General features: G+C 39.1%; 1 protein-coding gene across 1 annotated transcript in view; it reads left to right on the top strand.

Moving 5' to 3' along the window:
* Positions 1 to 21165, top strand: part of CNTNAP5 (contactin associated protein like 5) — a 218841-nt gene that overhangs the window by 191632 nt on the left and 6044 nt on the right. The window contains exons 20-22 of the mRNA XM_026852489.1: positions 7928 to 8058; positions 9368 to 9452; positions 19236 to 19454. Coding sequence (XP_026708290.1) covers positions 7928 to 8058; positions 9368 to 9452; positions 19236 to 19454 — 435 coding nt within the window. The remainder of the gene's footprint in view (positions 1 to 7927; positions 8059 to 9367; positions 9453 to 19235; positions 19455 to 21165) is intronic.

Below are 21165 nucleotides of genomic sequence, written 5' to 3'. Positions count from 1 at the left end.
TTACTAGTCAGAGGAGCAGAACATTTCCCAGAGATTAGTGACCAGTCAGGCAATGTCTACAGAGCTCAACACAAACAAGGATCATTAACCTCAGAAAGCCATTAATCCACAAAGTACTGTGCTGTCTTTATTATGAGTTAAGAATGAAAAGGAGGTTTGAAAGAGGCATATGATTATTTTTCTATAGTTTTATTTAAAATATTATTGCTCGCTCTCTGGCTCCACAGATATCATGTAGTGATCAAATCGATTGTTTCTTTTTTTTCTTTCAGACCATCTTTTTTCCATGTTCTCATTGCTGAACATTATGGCAATTTGTTAGGTCAGCATGAAACAAGTCCATGCGAGAACAGTTATCTGTACTGTGAAAACTGAAACAGGAATGGTTGAAAGATACTAGGGAAAGAATGGAAACTGAGCCAGGATCTCTGTAAGGGGAGGTTGGTATGAATTCCTCAGGGTATCACAACAGAGGATCTCAGTCTTTTTTGCCTGCAAGCGGTTCGCAGAGTTAGTGATGATGTACAATTTGCAAAGCCAGGTTTAACTTCTGGAAAAAAAATTCATAGTATGATACTTTTTATTTCATTCACTGAGTAAAGAATAAAAGTTCTTTCTGCCAGCCTGGCTGCTATGCTAGTCTTAAATAAAAAGTATAGTGTGAGATGAAAGCCTGGGAAGATTCTTCTTTGTACAAAGGTGAGTAAACCGTAGGGCCTACTGAATGTCTGACCGTGAGAAGACTAATGGCATCCAGTGTGTGTTTAAAGACAGAGAGATCTGAGCATCAGGTCCAATAGTATCATACAGCTAGATTCTGTTAATGAAGCATCTTATAGTGACTTTCAGTATTGCAAAGAATGTGTAGAAAAAGTGTAGGTTAAAATTTACCAGAATAAATCTCACCATCAGAAAGCAGATAATTTCAGGGAGACTTAACTGCATCTGATGCCCTCGGCTCTTCCCTTCCTCTTTACCTTCAGTCACCACCAGGAAAAAAAGATAATTAATGTAGCATTGCTTTGTAAAAGAAACCGCAACCAGTTCCTTCACCAAAAAGAAATATCTAGGAATGGAGAGATAATCATAATGACTAATAGTATTTTTTTTAATTGCTGCTCACCCAGAGGTTTCATGTCATTTTCCAAAGGATGTTAACATTCATCTGCTTCACCAACAGATAAACTGTGACACAAAAGACGACAATTTGTCAGCAGTCATCAAGCTGTTAGATCACAAATTGTGGCAATGCTCTGTCCATTGCCTCCGGGGTACATAAATACCCCACTGTGTATGCTTACCCATAAGCTGAACTGGAGAGACAGTGTTTAGCATTATCCCACATCCATGGGTTAGCCCTGTTCCAATTTTAGGCCCAGCCACATCAGCAAGGACATAGACTGTTTTGTTTAGACGAGTGTTCCCCTTAAAATCACTGGAACAAGCTCTGTGTTTAAGCCACTCAGTACATGCATGATGAGCTCTATGACTGTGGTCCTCTGGGTCATCTTTTAGACTTGCAATATTTTCTAGCTTTGGAGCAAGAAGCATCTGCCAGTTCCTTTTTAATTGCTGGTCAGCCTGTGTTAAGCCAACTGGCGGCTGGCAGGAATGAGGTCTATGAAGGTTAAACACATTTGTCAGTCACGTAAGGGAGCTAGCTACATTTGTTGATGTTTAAGTGACATTCTCAATCTGGCTCCAGCTGCCTTAGCAGGATTGCAAAGTGAACTGAGATTGTGGACCTCCAGACAGGCTCCTTTAGGGACTTCTGGTGGTGTGTTTTTTCCCAAATTGAAGAAGTGCAACACGGAAATAGTGGATTTTTTTTAAAATATAGTGTGGCCTGAATATAATCCTTAACTCCGGAATGTCTCAAGCATTGAGTAGGAGGCATTCAAATAAGCACCTATTTTTTTCACTACCGTGAGAGATTACAAAAAATCGTGGGAGTGGATTCTTTTTTTAAAACCTATGAAACAGTTTCATCTAAGCAAATTCAATAGCTGAGTAATCATATCAGCAAACATGTTCAACATTTTTGCCTCTTTGTTTTCTCCATGCAAAACAAATAGGAAGAGTCACCTCCTAAAATTGTGCAAGTACTTTCTTAGACACCACTGGACACTGAAGAGATGGGCCCTGTTCTGATTTCAAATCACCAGTGGCACTTCCACTGAAGAGTAAATTTACTGAGTAAATATCCCTGTGGAGAAGCTGCTAATTAAGGAGCAGGTTTCTTAGTCAGCTGCTCCTAACGAAGAAAACTGTGGTTCATTTTTAAATATCTAGGCTATGAAGAGGGACACTGTCATGCTGAAGCTGTGCAAGTTGCAAGAGAGGTATTTTGCAGTAGAGATGATTGAAAACTTTCATGAACTGTTCTGTGATCAGGAATGAACAAACATTTCCACTTTATGAGCTTTGAATGGCTTTCTGTGCTAAATATATTAATTAATATTTTTTTAATCATTAGCCTCACTAATGTATTCCACCCTTTGTTTAATTGGTGCCTTCCTTAATTATTTTCTCTTTTAGCTATAGCTCAGGTGAGTGCTGAGAGTGGATGCAGTGGTATAGTTAACATTTTACAGTCTGACGAGGGTGACTGCCAGTTTGAGACAGCTGTAAGAGGTTCTGTTGGTCCTAAACTCCTTTGTTTCTGGGTGCCTCTGAGGCAATAAGACATGCAGGGGAGTCCAAGGCCCTTTTCCTAATTCTGTTTTTCATTATTGCATACATATATGTTTCTCTCAAATTAGAGTTGTGAGCTGCCCTCATTTAAATGACTTTTCCTGATGCTATGTGATGTTGATAAAGTTGACATTTTACATGTGCCACTCACATGTGCTCTCTGAACTAATCTCAACTTCTCCAAATGGCGTAAGATGTCTTGCCAGCTGCTTCAGCCAGTTTTAAGTCATTAAAAAGTGCTACTGAAGTTGGCAAAGATGTTTGGTTCAATCTGGACTCATTTAAAACCAGTTTCTGTAAATGGAGGTCCTGCAGAGAAGTCTCAGACTCAAAGGGCATGTCATTCCCTTCTTTGCTGTTTGGTTCTTCAAGACTAAATGACACAAGACCTGTGATCCTGGTGACATGTGTGACAAGAACTTTGCTTATGATTAATGGATTTATAAACCAAAATCCCAGTATCCATTTTATTGTTTTCTGCAGAACTCCTTCAACCTTTTTCCAAATAACTAGCACTGAGTGAGATCTTTCAAGCCAGGAAAACTTCTCATGAGCTAGAACGCTCTCTGTAACATTTTTTTTCCATGTTGCCTTTCCCAGCTGATTATTTAAAAATTAATATTTGATTTTAAACACAAGCTTTAGCAGTCCAGAATTAATGTAAAGTTAGTGGGCATAGGCCACAAAGCCACCAGATGTTTCTTACCTTCCATTCAGGCACTGCTGCAGACACAGGCAAAAGAAAGACAACTGTCCTGTTGACACATTCAATCAGTAAAGGTTTTGGACACAGAGTATGTAACATCATGACCAAGGTATTTCTTCACACTGTGCAGTTTGGGAATATTTTTTTTCTTCTTTGGGTTGAACACTTTGAAATCTTTAACCAGTTCAATGTCCTTGTTACCACTAGACTTAAGAGCTCCTGTTACATCTTCCTTGTCTTCGGCAAAAAGATAGAAACAGCTTGAAGGCACGATGCTGTTCCTGTAGCTGCCTGGAGGTTGGTTACACTGACACTGATCATTAGCATACTGCTAGCAAGTACTAACCCTGGCCTCTATCACCACTGAAGTGTCCTGGGAGTGTTTTGTTTCAGAAAAGTCATCCCCAACCTAGTCACCAGCATGGGATGGCGTAAATAAAGGATGCCCTTTGGTCTCTGTTTCTCAGAACTTCCCGCTGCACGTGGGGACCCTCAGGACCCCTGTTAAAAGGGCTCTGTAGCTGTTTGATACCAGCAGAGAGATGTCATTTAGCCCTACAGTCATGGATTACGCTATTGAAGATTACAGATTGAAGGCCACAGTGATGTGTAGCAGACCAGTTTTGGTACTGGCAGTGGTCTCATCACAGTCACATGGCAGCCCACATGGGCTCATTTCCTCCAGAAGTGGCAAAAAGAGGCCATGCTGCACTCTGTAACACTGTGGTTAAACTATGCCTGCTCTGTTTTTCTGCTACTCTGGAGCTAGCACAGCATCTCCATGTTGATCTGCAGTCTACAGAACTGAAGCTGAAAGGGATGACTGTAATCAAGCGTGAATCTCCTCTTACTTAACACTGCTGGGGTAATATGCCCAGTAAAAGTTTCTAGCCCAAGGCCAAAAACATGACACCTCTCTCTTTCCTTCCCTCCCTCATTTGTGGGCTTAATAGAAATTGCCTCCAGCAATTGCACATACATCAGAGAAGGAAGAAAACACAACAGGCAGTGCATTGCTTGAGCATTATGGCACTCCAGGTGTGCATGCTCAGGCACGGGGAGCTGAAGAGGATGACAGGCATGACTGCAACAAGACTGCCAGAAATTACACTGCTCATGATTAGTGTGAATCCCTATTGTGAGGCAAAAACGATGCAAAATAGAGAGAGAATAGAGAATAGGGAGAATAGAGCTGGTTTATGCACAGATTTTTATTTGCAGTTAGTGACACCGGGCTGTTGTGATGGAGAAAGTCAGTGGACCAGATAATCAAAATTCAGAGAAAAAAAAAATTCTTAATAATAATCCTAATTAATAATACCTTTATTTTCCTGTCAAGTAGCAAAATGGCAATGTAATCTTCCAAACAAATTATCCTGTACTATGATAGCGAAAGAAGTTTTGGTACTGAATACAAGCCAAAATCAGCTCTTGGCTACACTGGTGTAAATTCCAGAACACCTTTGGAGAAATGAGCTCATTTACTTCTGGTTTATATTAATGCAAATTTGACCCCAGGCAAAATGCCAATTTGAATTCAATGATTTTGGAGAGCAGCCATCCAAAAAATTTGCCATTGGAATTCAAAGCAATTTGATAAAGGAAGATACTATTCACTGATCTCTCTAAATGATTTAAGGTAAAATTATACAACTATGGAAAGTAAGATCTGTTCTCAACGGATGTCAAGAACCTCCTCCGTTGTGTCCCAACAAATGGAACAGACACTTTCTGGTTTAAAATCAGTGCTTCTCTGATGAAGTCAGTGGCTAAATCCCTGTTTGCAGCAGCCGAGAGCCTTGATAGATTGCGTATCTTGCTGACTCTCTTTGAACACAAATATACTGGTTGCTATGTTGAGCACCTGTATATAGTAGTACCATTTATATTTTTATATACTGCTGTGTTCATAGCATTCAAAAAGAGCAAAGAAGTTTTTTCACAGTTGCAAACTAAGCAATTAGTACAAGGTCACAGACCAAATCTGGGCCTCATTCCAGTTTTCGCATCTGCACACCTTTCAAAGGCTCCAGGTAAGAGGCGGCCTATAAAGTACTTCTGCTGGGACATGATTTCTAGTTTGGACCAATCTCTTACACTATTACATCTTTGTTTCATCTTATTCTGTGTGGGCATCTCAGCTGTGGTATGCAGGGTCAGGCAACCTTTCCAATTTTTATCAACTCTCCCACTGCTCTAACAAGCAAGTCTGAAGAAGGTACTTTAAATTCCTTTCCCTTGGGCTTCTTTTCTCCTGCCTCTCTAGAGTAAAGTGATTGTAAGGTGTTTACACTTATTCCCTATTGATGCATCTTTAATTCAGTACCAGAAAATGGAATTGTGATTTAAATTTAGACCTTTAAGTGTGACAGTAATGGTGATAGAGAGTAAGGAACTCATAGTCCTGGCTATGCAATGAGGGTATAGGAGTTTTGCAGTATGATTTGGGGCAGCTGAATCAGGACCTATAATATCACACTGAATAATTTAGCAGTTGTTGCTGAACTTGATCTCTTCACAAATCCCCCTCTAACATCCATGACTCTGTGTGAGAAAGTAAATGCCTTTTATCTCCTTTTTTTAATTTTCACTTTAAAAACTCACTGGATCCAGCACCCCTGTCAATCAGCTAAAAAAGCCCTCTTCATAGTAGTTCCTTCTCATTTTTCCTCTTGGTTTTGGAAGCTTTTTTTTTTCTAACCTCCAAAACTCAGGAGCAGCAGTACTCATCTGGGACACTGAATATTACAAAAAGTGCATCTCTTAGAAGCCTGAGGAGCCAAAACACCCTGGTGAGGGAAAAGGAGGAGGGATGATCTTAACTGTATTCTGGGTCTGATCTGGAAGGACTGCCAAGTTCACTGTGAGTTGTGTAGAAGTGGCAAAATTCCCCCTCTGCAGGAAATTTATACATTGTTTTAAGCTCTTGATAAAGTGGTTTTACAGTAGCTTGTAGGACAACAGAGCTGACCTTATTGAGGGAGGACTTGAAAGACTGAAGGGAGCAGGTACGTCCATACGATGTAGTGAAGGAGAACTGCCCCATGTCCTCTCACACTCACTCTAGACCTAGCAGCTTGCAGCATTAATATGGCTGAATGTAGGAGCCAAGCAGGGCTGCTCATTCATCTCATTAAACAGCCAGACTGCTTCTGGGATCAGAGGTCTCTCTGAACAACGCTGCGGTGCACCACGCACAGGCAGCAGCTCGCGCAGGTGTGCTGTGGGCTCCTCTCATGTAGCACTGCATCATGATGCATACACAGGTGTTGCCTCTGCAAACACTGAAACCAATCCTAGAGCTAGAACAGTGTGAACACATCCTTCAGTGACGGTCATTCAGTTGGTCCCTATCAGTCAGCATAGGTAATGTTTGCCTGTAGCCTTCTGCAGAATCTAGTGATACTTGGAATAGTTTGAACTTGTGCTAACAGAAGTGCTGAAATGGAAGGAGATGGGAGTTTTTTAATGATGATTGTGAGAACAGCAAATAAATGAACAACACTTTGCTCAGGGTTGTGGTGCTGTCAGCATTCATTTTCTCCTTGGAGATAGTAAAAAAGTAGCCTCAGAAAATCTTTTTAATTCTATGGTACCACTGTTGTTCCACTTATTTAGGTTGATGATTCATAAAAAGAGCTCCAGAAGTTCAGAGAATTTTTTTCTCCCTGCTACTCAATTCCCAGAAAAGTAAACTCGAAAGGATTTTATCAGAATAGGTTCTTTTCCTTTTAAATTATATATATATCTGTGTGTATATACACTTTCCCTGGAGTCATTTGTGGATGAATTAAAATTCATATTGGGTTCCTTGTTTTCTTGTGCATTTTGATTTGTTATGGTACTGTTATTTATCAGAAGACACAATGCTTTTTTTCGATATAAAGACTGAAGGAGATGTTTGGCATTCATTTTTATATGAATTATATTTATTTCTTCAAATACATTAGAACACCAAAGTAAAAAATATTTTTTCTGTATAAACATTCACAATATATCTTTTCTTGTATTGCATATAAATTATAATGAGTCTGGGCGTTTAAATGTTTAAAATTAAGTTATAATTCTCACAGTTGTCACTGTCTTCTGCATTGTCTGTTACATCCTGATGAAAAGGAATAGTGAAATCCACCAATATCGGTTTCATAGAATGGTACAAGACCTGCATGCCCTCTGGTGGAAGCGATCTTTAACAGACTAACGTAGATCAGTTTTTGTGGCAGTGCTAAATGTCTGACCTGCAGCCAGACACACTTTCTGATATGCTGAGTTGCTCCATTAAGCTGTGTTTCTCCAGTCCAGCGTTTGTTAGCTAGTGGGAAGGAAAATTCTTCAGTGCGGGTTTTTTTTTCACACTTTTCATTACAATTTGAACTCTTTCATTTCTCTTCAACCTCTTTCTTGACTTTTTAACCTTCTTACTCCACTGTAATAAAAAGAAAATGAGCTATATGTTTTGCAAAGGTATTGAACAGTATCTCATTACTTGCACAGGTTTTATACATAGAATTTTGCTCTGCTTTTAAGGAAGTTTACAGGTCCGATACAAGCTGAGTAAGGATGGGCTCCTCATTTTCACCATTGACTCTGGAAATTTTGCTAACCGAGAGCTGCACCATGTGAAGATTAACAGAGAAGGCAGAGAGCTCATCGTTCAGGTATGCCGTGGATTGAGTGTTGAATTATACTTCATGCCACAAGCAGAACCGCTGATTTCAGTGTCTGATCACCAGCAGGAGACAAAGGTCTCTCATTGATCTGATACAACCAAAGCTGGTCCAGCAGCAGAACAGCCTCGTAGGCTAGAACAGAACTCCATCCAGACCCTGTTTCAAAGTGTGCCCAACTATGGTGTTTTCTGTTGAGTCATCCTTCCCTTGTCTCTGACAATCTGTGAATTAAGAAACAGCTTTGGCCCGAAGTTTATCTGGACCATTGGAGTGGTTCTGGAACATCAGGATGTCTGTGTGACCAGTAGTCCCAGAGAAAGTATTCAGTATGGAACATGAAAAAAATGTCAAAAGGAGAAAAACAGCTGAGAAACAGGCACCTGGGAATGTAATTTCATTTAGGGTATGTGCCCCAAGGCAGAATGTGACCCCAGCTGCCTTATCCTCTAACAGTAAAGGAAAAACTGAGGGAAGGCAGGGTGCAGCCATGATCTGCATGACAGTGCCCTGTCCCTTTGCTAGAAGCAAGCCATGCTGAATGTGATGATCTCATGAGAGCCGCGAACCCTCCTCTGCCCTGTTTCCCTGCATCACCTGTTTTTCCAAGTCAGGGAGAAGAGGACCATCTTACTGCTCCTGTTTTCCTTCTGAGGCTGATTATAGCAGTTCATATTACAAAACAAATTGGCTAGATCTGGGCAGCAGTCATGTAACAGGGAAGGGAGTCTGCAGAGAAGCCATGTGTTAAGGAATAGGAGACAGAAACACAGGGAACGCCAGAGTTTTTCTTCTGTCTACAGTTACTATGTCTGGGTGGTAAAATAACAACACAGCATGCAACTAGGGTGGTTAGGCCTGACTATCTAGGAAGAAGGCTTATGCTAAAAGCCAGGCTTTTCATCAAGTACCCGTCTTCTGTTGTCTGCTGCAGTGTGGTTTTCTTCTATGCAGAAGTAATTCTTCACAGTACATTTCTAGAGAGGCCTCCTTTGAGTGTATTCTGAAATGACTAGACATGGATTTTGGGAAGCAGGGGGATTTCAGTCTCAAACATTTTAAGCTTTTCTGCAGGGGAGGTTTCTTTAAAGCCCTTTATTATGACTATTCTGGTGTACCTTTCAGCTTCTCATGCTAAAATCAAAGCACATTCACTTTGCTATCTTTAGAAACTGAATCACACTTGGGGGCAGAATTAACTGATTTGCAGCTGAGAGCATTCCCAGAAGTTTGCAGTACAGAGAGATCTCAGGGTGTCTCCATGCTGTTATAATGAACTAATTTTATTGACCTCTTCCAGGTTGATCAAGTTCTCAAACTCAAACATAACTTTTCTGAGATTGATTTTAAGGCCATCAAATCACTTACCCTGGGCAAGGTCACAGGTAGGTTCTACTAAAAATATTCCTGATTCATCAGTTGTTATAGTGCTGGAGTTGACCTGTGCTGAATGTTGGGTTTTTTAAGAGGATTGGGGTTTTGTTTGTCTGGTTTAGCTGTAAGAGTTGGCCTGAGCATTCCAGTATTCTTATTTGTATATATCATCAATGCAAAAATTTGGCAACTTTCCTTGTTTGCACTGATAGCAATATTAACTTCTCCCATTGCTCCCTCCAGTAAAGTGATTCATACTGCCTGTGTGTCTGCACAGGGTGGCATCTTAGCCTAATGATACCATTTTGCTGACTACAGCTTGCTCCTCTCAAGCCATCTCTGTTTCCTAATGATAAGAACAACAGCATCGTAAGCCTTCATCCTCTCTACCATTTTATCACTGCAAGGAATATTTATATTATATATAGCACTGAGGCCACAATTCTGGACCTTCTTGATCTTCACCCCTCCACACTACAAAGCCATTACAAGACCAGGAAAACTGCCTGAAATTTGGAAAGTAGAACTCTATTTTGTTGTCAAGTATGTTATATAACTTTATATAAAAGTATTATTCATTTCTAGTAGGATTCTAAATGCTTCCTTGGTTTTAGACATTCCTTTGTTAGAATTGGACCTCCATATCAAGCCTGAAATCTGTTTCACGATTACAATTTTATATGTTTTATTAATAACACCTAAGGCCTGCAGGACTGGTAGCTAGACAGAACCTGTAGACTTCCTCTAGTGTTTACTTGTGCAATACAATTGTATATAATGACATTAGTGCATTCTGCATCATGTTTTACTATGAAGATTAAGAGCAGGAGCTGATTTTCCCCTTAAGTATAGTTAATGTTTCTTCAAAATGCAGCAATCTTCTAAGCCTTTGTGGACAGGTTTGGGGACCTGACACTTTCCAGCCTAAGTCAGAACTAAGCAAAAAATCTCATTTTGTCACCTGTCAGCTGTAGTGCTGAAAACCTAATAGAATATTGCTCATCATGACATCTACATAAAGTTCCATCTATAGATACCAAACCAATAACCTAAGTCTTTTTTAACCAGCAAGATGGAACACAAAGACCTTCAAAGATGTAGCCAGAAAGCTGACACGGTACAGCTCAGCATCATGGAGAGAAACTAGATTTAGTCACAAGAATATGATTAACTTTACAAGTATAAGGTTGTTGCAAAGCCAAAAGGTCCAGAGGTCTGGATCAATTCCATCGAACACCACAGACTTGTCTCCAGACAGCCTTTAATGGATATATCCTTCTGTTATTTCTCTCTTGCCCCAAAGTTAATTGGGATTTTGTTTTAGTCGTAGTAATAATAATAGCAATAGTTAATAATCTGTAATGACACTAGAGCCATAAACTTGGCCATCTAGATGATGGAAGATCTTATTGCTGTACCAGGAATCACACAATACATCCCAGCAAGTCACTTCAATTCCAGTCTAATCCTAATTCTAGTTTCTTCTCCATATGTTAAGGGAATTTCCACAAACTTTTTTTTCCATCAAGATTTAATTTTCCAGGTTTTATCCTACAGCTGTAGCTTTGTTGAGTAGAGTCCTTGTCCCCTCACAGAACCACAAATCCCCCTGAATCTTCTCCTCTCTAGGATGAACCGTCCCAGATCTATCAAGCCTCTCCTCATATGAAAAATGCTCCAGTCCTTTAATAATTTTTGCAGCCCTTCACTGGTGAGTTCATGTCTTTCTTCCCAGTGGAGCTCAGAACTGGACCCAGCAATCCAGTAGTGTTACACATGCAGAGTATGGGGGAAGGGTAACCTTCTGTCTGCTGGCAGTGCTCTTCCCAAGGCTACCCTGGATGTCATCGATCGCCTTTGTTACAAGGGCACGTTTCTGGCTCATGGTCAGCTTCTTGTCCACCAGGACCCCCATGTCTTTCTCTGCAAAGCTGGTCAGTGCCAACCAGTGTTGGTGGATGGAACTATTCCTCACCCAGGTACAGATCCTTGCATTTCCTTTGTTGAACTTCATGAGGCTCCTGTTTTCCCATTTCTCCAGCTTGCCAGTGTCTCTCTGAATGGTGGCACAGCCATAGTCTACCAACTGCTCTTCCCAGTTTTGTATCATCTCCAGACTTACTCAGGTTGCACACTGTCCCATCCCATGCTGGGAAAAAAAAAAAAAGGGGGAGAAAAAATCCTCACTGCTATGAAGTCAAGAGTGTTGCCTTGTTGCATCAAGAGGAGAGCAGAGCTGGACCTTGTCATTTTAGGAATGTAGAACTTACATAAACGTGTACATTCATCATTTGTACTATTATATGGATAAAATATTGACTATAGCTCCTTTTAATAATGGATCACCAGAAGGTGAATAGGAGTGACCTAAACCAATATCCTCCAAGTTCTTCCTTGTCATTGTTCATCCCCTCATCAAAGCATAAACTTCCAAAGGGATGTGATACTTCAAAGTAGACCTAGACTTCCTGTAGTGTTTGTTTTGAACGTCACTGGGATTTAGGTACCTGAAGGCATTCATTAGGAACATTTAAGTGTCCACTAAAATAGAACCTTATAAAAAAACCCTCTGTTCTATGTGTTCTACATATCCGTGCTATGCTCTCCTGAAAATTTGTCTCTCTCCTTCTTTCCTGTCACAACACTGCTCATTTACCTGCTTTAGCAGCCTGATCCTGGCTGCTTAACCAGATGATTACACCACCTTCTTTCTCGACTCCACCATTCATTTCCCACTGGACACGAAATCTCAAAGAGAGCTTTCAGCAGGACATCATAAAAGCTTGAAACCTCTTCCTCAACAGACTTTTTTTTATAATAACCATTTTAGCACAGCTGGAACTTTTGAAAAGTACACTTCCATACAATGACCAATTTTTAAATAATAGTGCTTCCCCAATCTTACCCCACACCCTCCACCCCGCTTCAGCCCCATTACAATTCCTTTAGTCAAAAGCTACTTAAACTGGGTTGGTTTTTTTCTGCTTTTCAAATCTGTTATATCTTCCAATGGCTGCCCTACACGCAGCTCTGAATACCAGGAAAAAAACCTCTATTTAAGGCAGAGGAGGCTCACCTGGAATTCAAAACATAGGGACACTCACTCTGCCACAGACTGCTTGAATGACCTTGGGCAAGCCATTTATGTGAAGATGTAAAGGTAAGCAGGTATTTTATTCCCACTGGAACCAGTCTGAGCTTTACTATCTCTGTTCTCTATAGTAAAGCATGGATAATAGAACATCCCTACATCAGAGGGGTGCTGGGAGGATAAAAGCATTAAAGGCTGTGAGCTGTTCAGATCCACAGTAATGGGGCCATATAGCTGCCTTAGAAAGATCAATCTAAATATAAGTGTAGCTTTGAAGACAAGGGACTAAAAAGAAGCAACATTCAAGTAACCAACGGACGTTTCTTGAATTCATCCTCACAGTATCCAACAGCAATAGAAAAATATTATCCTGTAGTTTTTTGTCATTTTTACTTCACAAATATAGAGGCAAGACACAAAAGGACCTATCCAAAGATCATCAGTGTCAATGGGAATTTTTCCGTGGACTGAGTGAGTACTGGATTCAGGCCCCAAGTGGGTCATACAGTTTATGGCAAAGCCTCAGTGAAATCTTAACCAGAGTCCCAGTTCATTTACTTTAAGTACTCCTTACAGAGATCATACTGCTGTATTTAACCACATGAGCTCTATTGGCAATCTGACCTAACTGTGAGGCTGGCTCCACTCTGAACAAGGGACTGAACTGCCTGACCTTCAGAGGTGTCTTTCAACTTAAATTATTCTGTAGTTTTCTGATCTCAGAGACACATCTGCATATGTTTAGGTCTTGTCTAGAAAAAGCTGCTGTCCCAATGGAAAATATAATTTATTTGTTGGGGGGTTGACCTTAATGAATCTTTGAAAGCTTCTTAACTGTGCCCCAACATGTTTAAGTCTTTTGCTATTACAGTCCCTGGAAAAATAATCACTGATGCAGAGAAGTGAATCTCATTGTCTGCGTATTTGCTTCTGAGCAAGTTAATATACTAGCTGTGTAGTGATACCAGAGTAAAAGGGTAGCATTGAAAGGGATTCGAGCCTATTCTGAATAAAAAGATTACAAGATTTCTTTAGCATCTATTAATGTTGACCTAATTTACTTGTGTCTTCCAAGTGATGAATTAGCAGACCTTCCCACACTGGCAATGTAAAGAACTGTGAGGTCTAGCACATGATCACGATATCTTTTATTTCTAAAAGCCTGAGCTAAAACATAGTCAAGTTGTAGTAGTCTTTCCACTGAATCATTTAGCTTTGATATAAAGTACGTAGAAAAAAATTTATCTGGAAAGTAATTTTATTAAAAACATTATGTAAGTGCAGTACAATTCTTATGATTTCTACAATAGCTTTTCTTACTAAAAGTTCACAAGAAGAAAGTGGGATCTATACACTGAAGAGATCAAAGTCCAATTCATCCAAGAGTGATATCATTGGGGGAGATGATAACAGCATAATTAAATCAGAAGGGGTAAGTTGGCATTAAGTCTGATATACAAAAGCTTCCTTAAAGAAGCATCTCCTAAAAGGGAGTTTCTATGGAAAAGACTTAAGTACATTCTTACAGAGGAAAGTAATTCCCTTTTTTAAGCTCACAAGATCACAGTTTGCTTAAGAAATTTAAAGTCACAGTCTTGGAATATTGTGCTCTAGCATTTTAAAAAATACAGCAATGGCTGCCAAGAGATATTGGCTGAACTCTTCTGGTCACAGCAAAGTTCCTTCCTTTATTTCAGACTCTTCTTGCCCTAAATACCTATTTCTTAGAAGGACCATACACTGGAAGAAAATCTCTGGGGTTCATTAAAGGGCATCTTTAAAATTAATTTTTTTCCCTCCTAGTAGCCTAGTAAAGCATTGAGGAAAATGGAAATGACTACTTGGGATAAAAGAGGAGAGGCATTTGTGACCAAGATGGCAGCTGTTTAAATAAGCAAAGATTGGCTACCCCAGGCACTTCAAGCAATTCAAGGTCTAAACCAATAATGCCATCATGTCTCTATCAAAAAGAGACCAAATCTATTCAGACTTTCTCCCCAGCAATATCATTTACCATATGATCATAACACTATACTTAAATCCTCGTATTCTTGATGATAATGCTGCCTAAATAAGTGTCCAACTTCTATCCGGAAATTTTATTTTTATCTGAATTCATGCTACTTGAGTTGATTTTAGCTGTCTACTCCTGAGAAAAGCATGTGTTCTTTTGCACATCATCTCTCCATCTTCTTGCATAGTTTCTCCTTTTTATAGGTTATATTTTGAGCCCATGCAGAATCACAGAGGGCTGTCTGTGTTGTGAAAGATTAGGATTCAAATGTCAAAAACTGTGACAGGTAACAAATTTCACATTGCAACTCCAAGCAGTGCTTAATTTTTGATGACAAACTGTCTTTAAGAAAACATACGTAAATGCATGTCTGGAATTACCTTCTCTAAGCCTAATAAAACAAAAATTCTCAAGTGTTCCACTTGGCAAGAAATGCTCAACTGCTGGCAGGCAAATACTGGTGCATTCTGCCATTCCTGGGAAAATTTGTGAAAAAAAAGTACATTTCCTTTGCTTTTGATCTCCCTTGCTTTTTCAGAAGTGTTTTGGAGGTGCATTGAGTGCCTGGAGCCTGTCTCCTGTTCAAACACATCCTTTTCTTAAGCAAGAGCCAAACCGGTTGAGCTCAATGGTTCTAACCGGGAAAATTTTCTGTGTTGTTCACTCTGCTGCCTTTGTGGCAGGCTCACACCAGGAAATGAAATTATTCCAAAGATGCCTTTTTGTGGGTTCCAGTCTAATCCAAGATATGCTTTCTGCCCTTTCTAAATTAATGATTAGTATCAGCAGTGTTTACTGAGATGTTGAAGGACACAGCAGCATCTTTTTCGAGGTAACTACACAGTACCTGCTAGTCCACTCTGAGACAGGTGCAGTGTGCAGACTACAAGTCTTTTACTTCAAAGTCACGGGCTTAAATCTGCTGAACATATCGAAGAAGTAATCTTGCCAGTGCTGTTCAGCACCTTGAAATAATGAGGTGATGGGTACACTTTAAGTCCCACAAAAATAATTTCTATTTCTCAGACACAAAAAGAAGGACAACCAGTGCTTCAGCAATACAGAGTAAATTACCTTTTGCACTTTTAGCAGCAATTCGCTTAGATTAATTAATTAGGGCATAGACATTTAAAACACGTTATGTCTGCTCCTGATAACATTAAAAATAAATTTTGATTAAGAAAATCCATGATGGGCCTTCCTTGGATGTAAGTGATCACACAAGTAAACTTTGGCCCCAGATTTAAGTTTCTGAGTGACATGAAATTAATGTTTTTAAAGAAAGAGCAAAAAGATATTGGATAATATTTATGGTCCATTTTCCACAGTGATATCCTTAGAAAGAAGGTCTTTTGAGCCACTCTCTCTGCACGCAAATAACACTTTTGATTTCTCTTTCATTCCAGCTACCTGTCATATTAATTATTGTTTACTGTGACAATTTGCTGATACACTGATGAGCAGCTTAATGTTTGGTGCTAGAAAATTCTGGCATAATTCTATTTTTGATTAAAATTAATTCCCCATTACTGAGATATTAAGACTTAAAATTGCTTTATTTATGATCTTAAAACAAGTGTGCTATATATGGCAGAGGTGCACAAAGAAATATCAGTGGAACAGGATGTCTGTTTTGGTGAATAGGAATGAATCAGCAGATAAATTTTGTTGATACAATCAATAAAGCTTAAAAAATACAACTACCTGTTAGACTAAATGCTAATTATCATGGAAAACCATCAGAAAACCATGGGAAACAGGAAAGCAAAACTGACACAAAACTTACTGACCTGTGACATTGCAGACAGCTTCCAGGGAGCCACTAGAGGACCTAGCAAGAAGCCAGACCAACTTACGCACAACTCAGCAGACAAAGCTTAAAAATTACTTTCAAAAAATATGGGTAAACTCAAGTTGTGGAGAAAGAATAGTTAAATTACTCAAAAGCCAAAAAAGATTGCCTTCTCACCCCCTATGTAGAAATCATCTAAGTAACTCAATCTCCAGTACTGGGAACAGAAACACAATAATAAAATGTCAGAAGATCAAACCAAGCCATCAGCAGCAATTTGCTGTGATTTTCCAGGCCAGTCAAATTCATGGACAGATTCACAGTGTAACCAGGTCAGAGGAAGGCCACTGATGTTTCATATGACCTTGCTTCAACATAGATCTTGGAAATTCACCGAGTTGCTTCTCTTACTGAGCATTGTGTCATGTAGTGAAAATATGTTTTGGAAAAACAGTTTATAGTGATAAAGACTTAAGTGGCAGCGTGGCCTTTAATAAGCCTTTCACAGAGGTAACCACGTCATAATCACAGATTCACATTATCCACTCAAGAATTCAGAGGGCAGCAGAAGTCGTTCGTATCCAAGTTGTGCAGGTCTCTTATTGAGAACAGTGAAAGCCCTATTTTCTGAAAGACATAAGACATGCACCTAGGGCCATATAATAAAGCAAACTATCTGTGCACGTGGGATTTCTACCAGAGGACTCTGGGGTTATTTATGGTTTGTTCTTTGATTTCTCTTTTTCAAATTTCAAAGCCTTTCAACAACAAACCTCCTAGTTCTCATTCATGCAAAGCTTTCTTTGACAAAAGACTTCTAGAATTGGCCCTTAATTTGACTTTTTTAAAAAAGCCTTCAATAGTACTGTATCTTAGACTTTTCAAACTACTGTACCATGAGAAAGGAATTCATTATTTCTTAGGCTTTACCTTTTGCACATCGGGGCAGAACAGAGCAATTTAGTTTTCCTGATGTCTAAAAGATGCCAACAAATCTACCTTTTGTGTCGGGCTAAGAAAACAGGAAAGGCTGAGAGTAGGAATGTTTACAAAGGGTTTTATAAATTCAACAAAGATGTCAAATACTGTAAATCATTTTTTTAATTTTATATAAGCCTTCTTGCAGAAACTTGGAAGCAATTCTTTGCTGTTTTATAATACCCCTGCCAAAATCTCATTAAAAACCTGAATGCAGCCAATTTCTCCTCACTTTGCGAAGAGCAAATGTGAACCTCTGTAAGGCTCCAGTTCTTCCAGTGGCAAAGCCTCACTGTTTCCCTTCCAATCTTTCTTTTTTGCAGTTATTCACAGCCCAGAGGCTGTTCTGTGACAGCTCTGCAGACTAAGCATCTCTCTCGTAAGACCCATTGGAGAGCAAGCTCACACCATACCTTGCTTTACTGAGAAGCAGCCAAACTCTTCCATGTTATATTTCCATAAAGGCATTCAAACATAATTATAAATCTTTCTCAGCTAATTCCTTCTAACTGCATGACATAATGGTCATAGATCTTGAGCACCAAAATAATGTGTGATTTGGTGTACCTTTGAGGTTTCTGTTTGAGGTTTTTTTACATGTAAAAGAAGTTTATGTAATTCAGGTAGCAATGTCAGTTATAAAAGAACATCTACTTCTTTCCTAAATCCTTTTGGCTGAGAACTTGTAAAATCATTGTATTTGAATGATAGTAGAAAATTGGACCTTATTTTAAAGTTTACCATGTTACTCTTTCAAGCTTTGAAAATAAACTTGAAAAGCTGGGAATCCTTATTTTCCAATGTCACTGGACATATATTTCCAAAACTGTCAATGATAGAGGTTTTTTTAATTAGCAGATAATTTTTAAGACTGTGAATAAATTTTGATACTAAATATGTGTGCATTGTGGGTTTTTTCTTGTTTGATTGACCTAGATATAAGGCGTATCATGTTACAGACCTCTGAGCAGTATGAATTTCAATTTCTGGATAGTAAATTAATGAGAACTTGGAGGAAAGAGAAGATGGCTTCACTATCCTTCACTGACTTTCTCAAACAATCTTTGATACTAAATCATTTGGAACGAAATTAGAAACACCTTTGAATTGGTTTTCTCTTTGTGAAATTTAAATTAACACAGACTATCAGATAAATTAATTGTGCTATGTCATCTTCAGGCTGGAAAAGATGATGGAGATACTGGCTTTGGTTTTGATTTAGATAAAAAGAGGTATAGTTTTGCTTTTTATTTTATTAGTGGAATGGGGCTAGCAGAGTGAGAGCCTGGCCTATAACTGGGAGGATTCCTAGGAACTCTGATTATAAAAATGCAGTAATGTGCTTAGGTGCATCAAAAAAGTAAGTTAAAAAAGAAACTCTTGGACAAGGGTGGAAGCCTTTGATATTAGGCCACATGAAACATTGTATAATAGACATAGAGCGCAGGCTCCTTCATTAAAAGAGTAGAGGAGGTAGTATGCCTTGAAGATATGGTCTGTATCTGTGAAAATGTTGTTAACATGCAAAAAAAGTTAAAGAGCATAATCTCCAGGATCCTGTGTTATTCAGAGTTGCTATTTTTACTGTTTATTATTATTATTGTTATTGTCATGGTTAGAACCTGTGATGTGTTAGTTATTGTCCAGACAGTAGAGAAAATGGATGAGGAAAGAAGCACAATGCAGGCTTTTATGTCTGAGCCAACCTGATTCAATGTAAGTAGCGTTGTAGAGAAAGGACTGGGGAGGGGAACATCATGGGTCAAGCCAAGGAGAACTTATATGCTGCTCAAGGAGAACTTGAACTACTGAGATTGGATGAAGAGAAATAAAAGGGGTGGGTAAGGCAAAAAAAAAGATTCATTTTTTTAATGCCTTCCTAAGAGAATTCCCAGAGTATTTTTTCTGTTGTACTGCAGATAGTTTGTTACTGGACCCTGAAGTCTCAAAGGCAAATGCCTATGGTTTCACTGGCTGCCTGTCCTCTGTACAGTACAACCACATTGCTCCCCTGAAAGCTGCCTTACGCCACCCAAGTGTTGCTCCTGTGACTGTCAAAGGCTCCTTGACTGAATCCAGCTGTGCAGCCATGATGGAAGCTGATGTGAACACAGTAACCACAATATATTCCTCATCAGGTATGTCTTGCCAAGAGGGAAATGGAGAATTTAAAAGATGCTGTAGAGTGAGGTTTCCTTCTATTTGCTGTAATGCCATTACGATAGTATAAATATTGGGAATGGCAAGTTGCCTTTTCTCTCAAATTGTGAGTGTTGAGAATAAGCATTAGGATCAGCCAAGGCCCATTTAAAAGTCATCGTACTAAACCAGAGCTTTCAGACTAAGTTCCTTGATTGCCTAAAACATGCCTAGAACAAACAAAAAAGCCTCAGAGCCATAGTGGAAACAGCATTGGAAGTATGGTTCTTCACCTGATTTGCCATTGCTGTCCACTCTAAGTAGCTCCAGTGCTGCAGATCTCAAAGGAGAACATAAATGTTACACAGATTCCAGTGGTGATGAAGCAATAGGAGTCATACAACAAACAAGTCCAATTTGTTCCCACCCTAGCAGAAACGAACAAAAGCTCCTTGTACAAACCCCTTGACACATGCACGTGACTTCCATTGAATGCTTGTACTTTATTCTCTCAGGCTAAAGAGAAGGAGCACTACTTGAGCAGTACCAGTAAGATAATCCCAATAGTTCGTTTATCTTTTGCAATCCTGAAACTGTCCTCTGGGAATCTTAAGTATTTTGCATATGTGAATTTGTATGCAAAAAGGGAAACTCAGAGCAGCTGGAAGTGTTGTCACCAGGAACAGGGGCAATCAAGTTGATGCTTTAGTCACCAGTGAATGTGGCAGAATTCTTAATGATCAGAAAAGAGTACAAATTAAGGGCTATTTTTTGCCCCTTGACCTATGAAGCCACTTTCTCTTTTCTGATAACTAATAGATCTCCATTTTAGATCATATTATGATTCCTTTGACATTTGTACTTGTATCAAATCACCATTTCCTGCAGCTTCTGCCTAAGATATTCAGCAGGAAACAAATTATGCTATTAGCATTCTGCATAGGGAAAAAGGCTGCTGATTACTCTGCTGAGAGCAGCTGCCAGTGTGTGTGTGTGTGCTTCTTCCCAGCCCGCAACTTTCTTCTCACCACCCAGAGTTGTCTAAGGTATCTGCTCTGATGCACAGAAGAAACGTGTTTTGTAAATACCAAATGGGCAATGATTCTGAAAATACCTGTACTCCTTGCTCTGTGATCTGTCACCTTGATGATCTAATTTTTTTAAAGAGTTCAGAAAGCAGTAAAATCTGAGGATTGGAACTGCAGGACAGTACACATAGCAGTGTGGCATCTTCGGACTTAAATACTTAAAATTTACAATCAGTTGCACTCTATTGTCAAGTTTAAACATGGTTACATCAGAAATGCAGAATTATTGCAAAAGTTCGTCCCTGTCTTTGCTTTTAAATATGAATTCTTCTCAATATGATGAATTAACTTACACTACTGTCTTGCTATTAATACTGGATTTGATTAAAGCCTGAATAAGATCTTTAGAACAAGTTAGTTCCGAAGACTTAATGTCTTTATATGTTATAGTAAGAGCACTGGGCGGTAGATTCTTGTTAAAAAAAAATCCAATTTGTAGCAAATTATACTTTGTATAGCTGTACTTGAGAATTACATTTATACATGGAAAGGACACATTTTAAGAAATAAAAAGAAGACAGAGTTAAGGATTAACTTTCAAATTTACTGCTTATATCTCAATTCATCAGTTCCAGATTTCTCATTATTGAGTGTCTGAGACAAAAAATAGAACTTCAAAGCT

This window comes from Athene cunicularia (genome assembly GCF_003259725.1).
Source record: "Athene cunicularia isolate RWA chromosome 7 unlocalized genomic scaffold, athCun1 chr7_part1, whole genome shotgun sequence".
Classification (NCBI taxonomy): Eukaryota; Metazoa; Chordata; class Aves; order Strigiformes; family Strigidae; genus Athene; species Athene cunicularia.
This window is presented reverse-complemented; position numbering and strand designations above follow the sequence as displayed.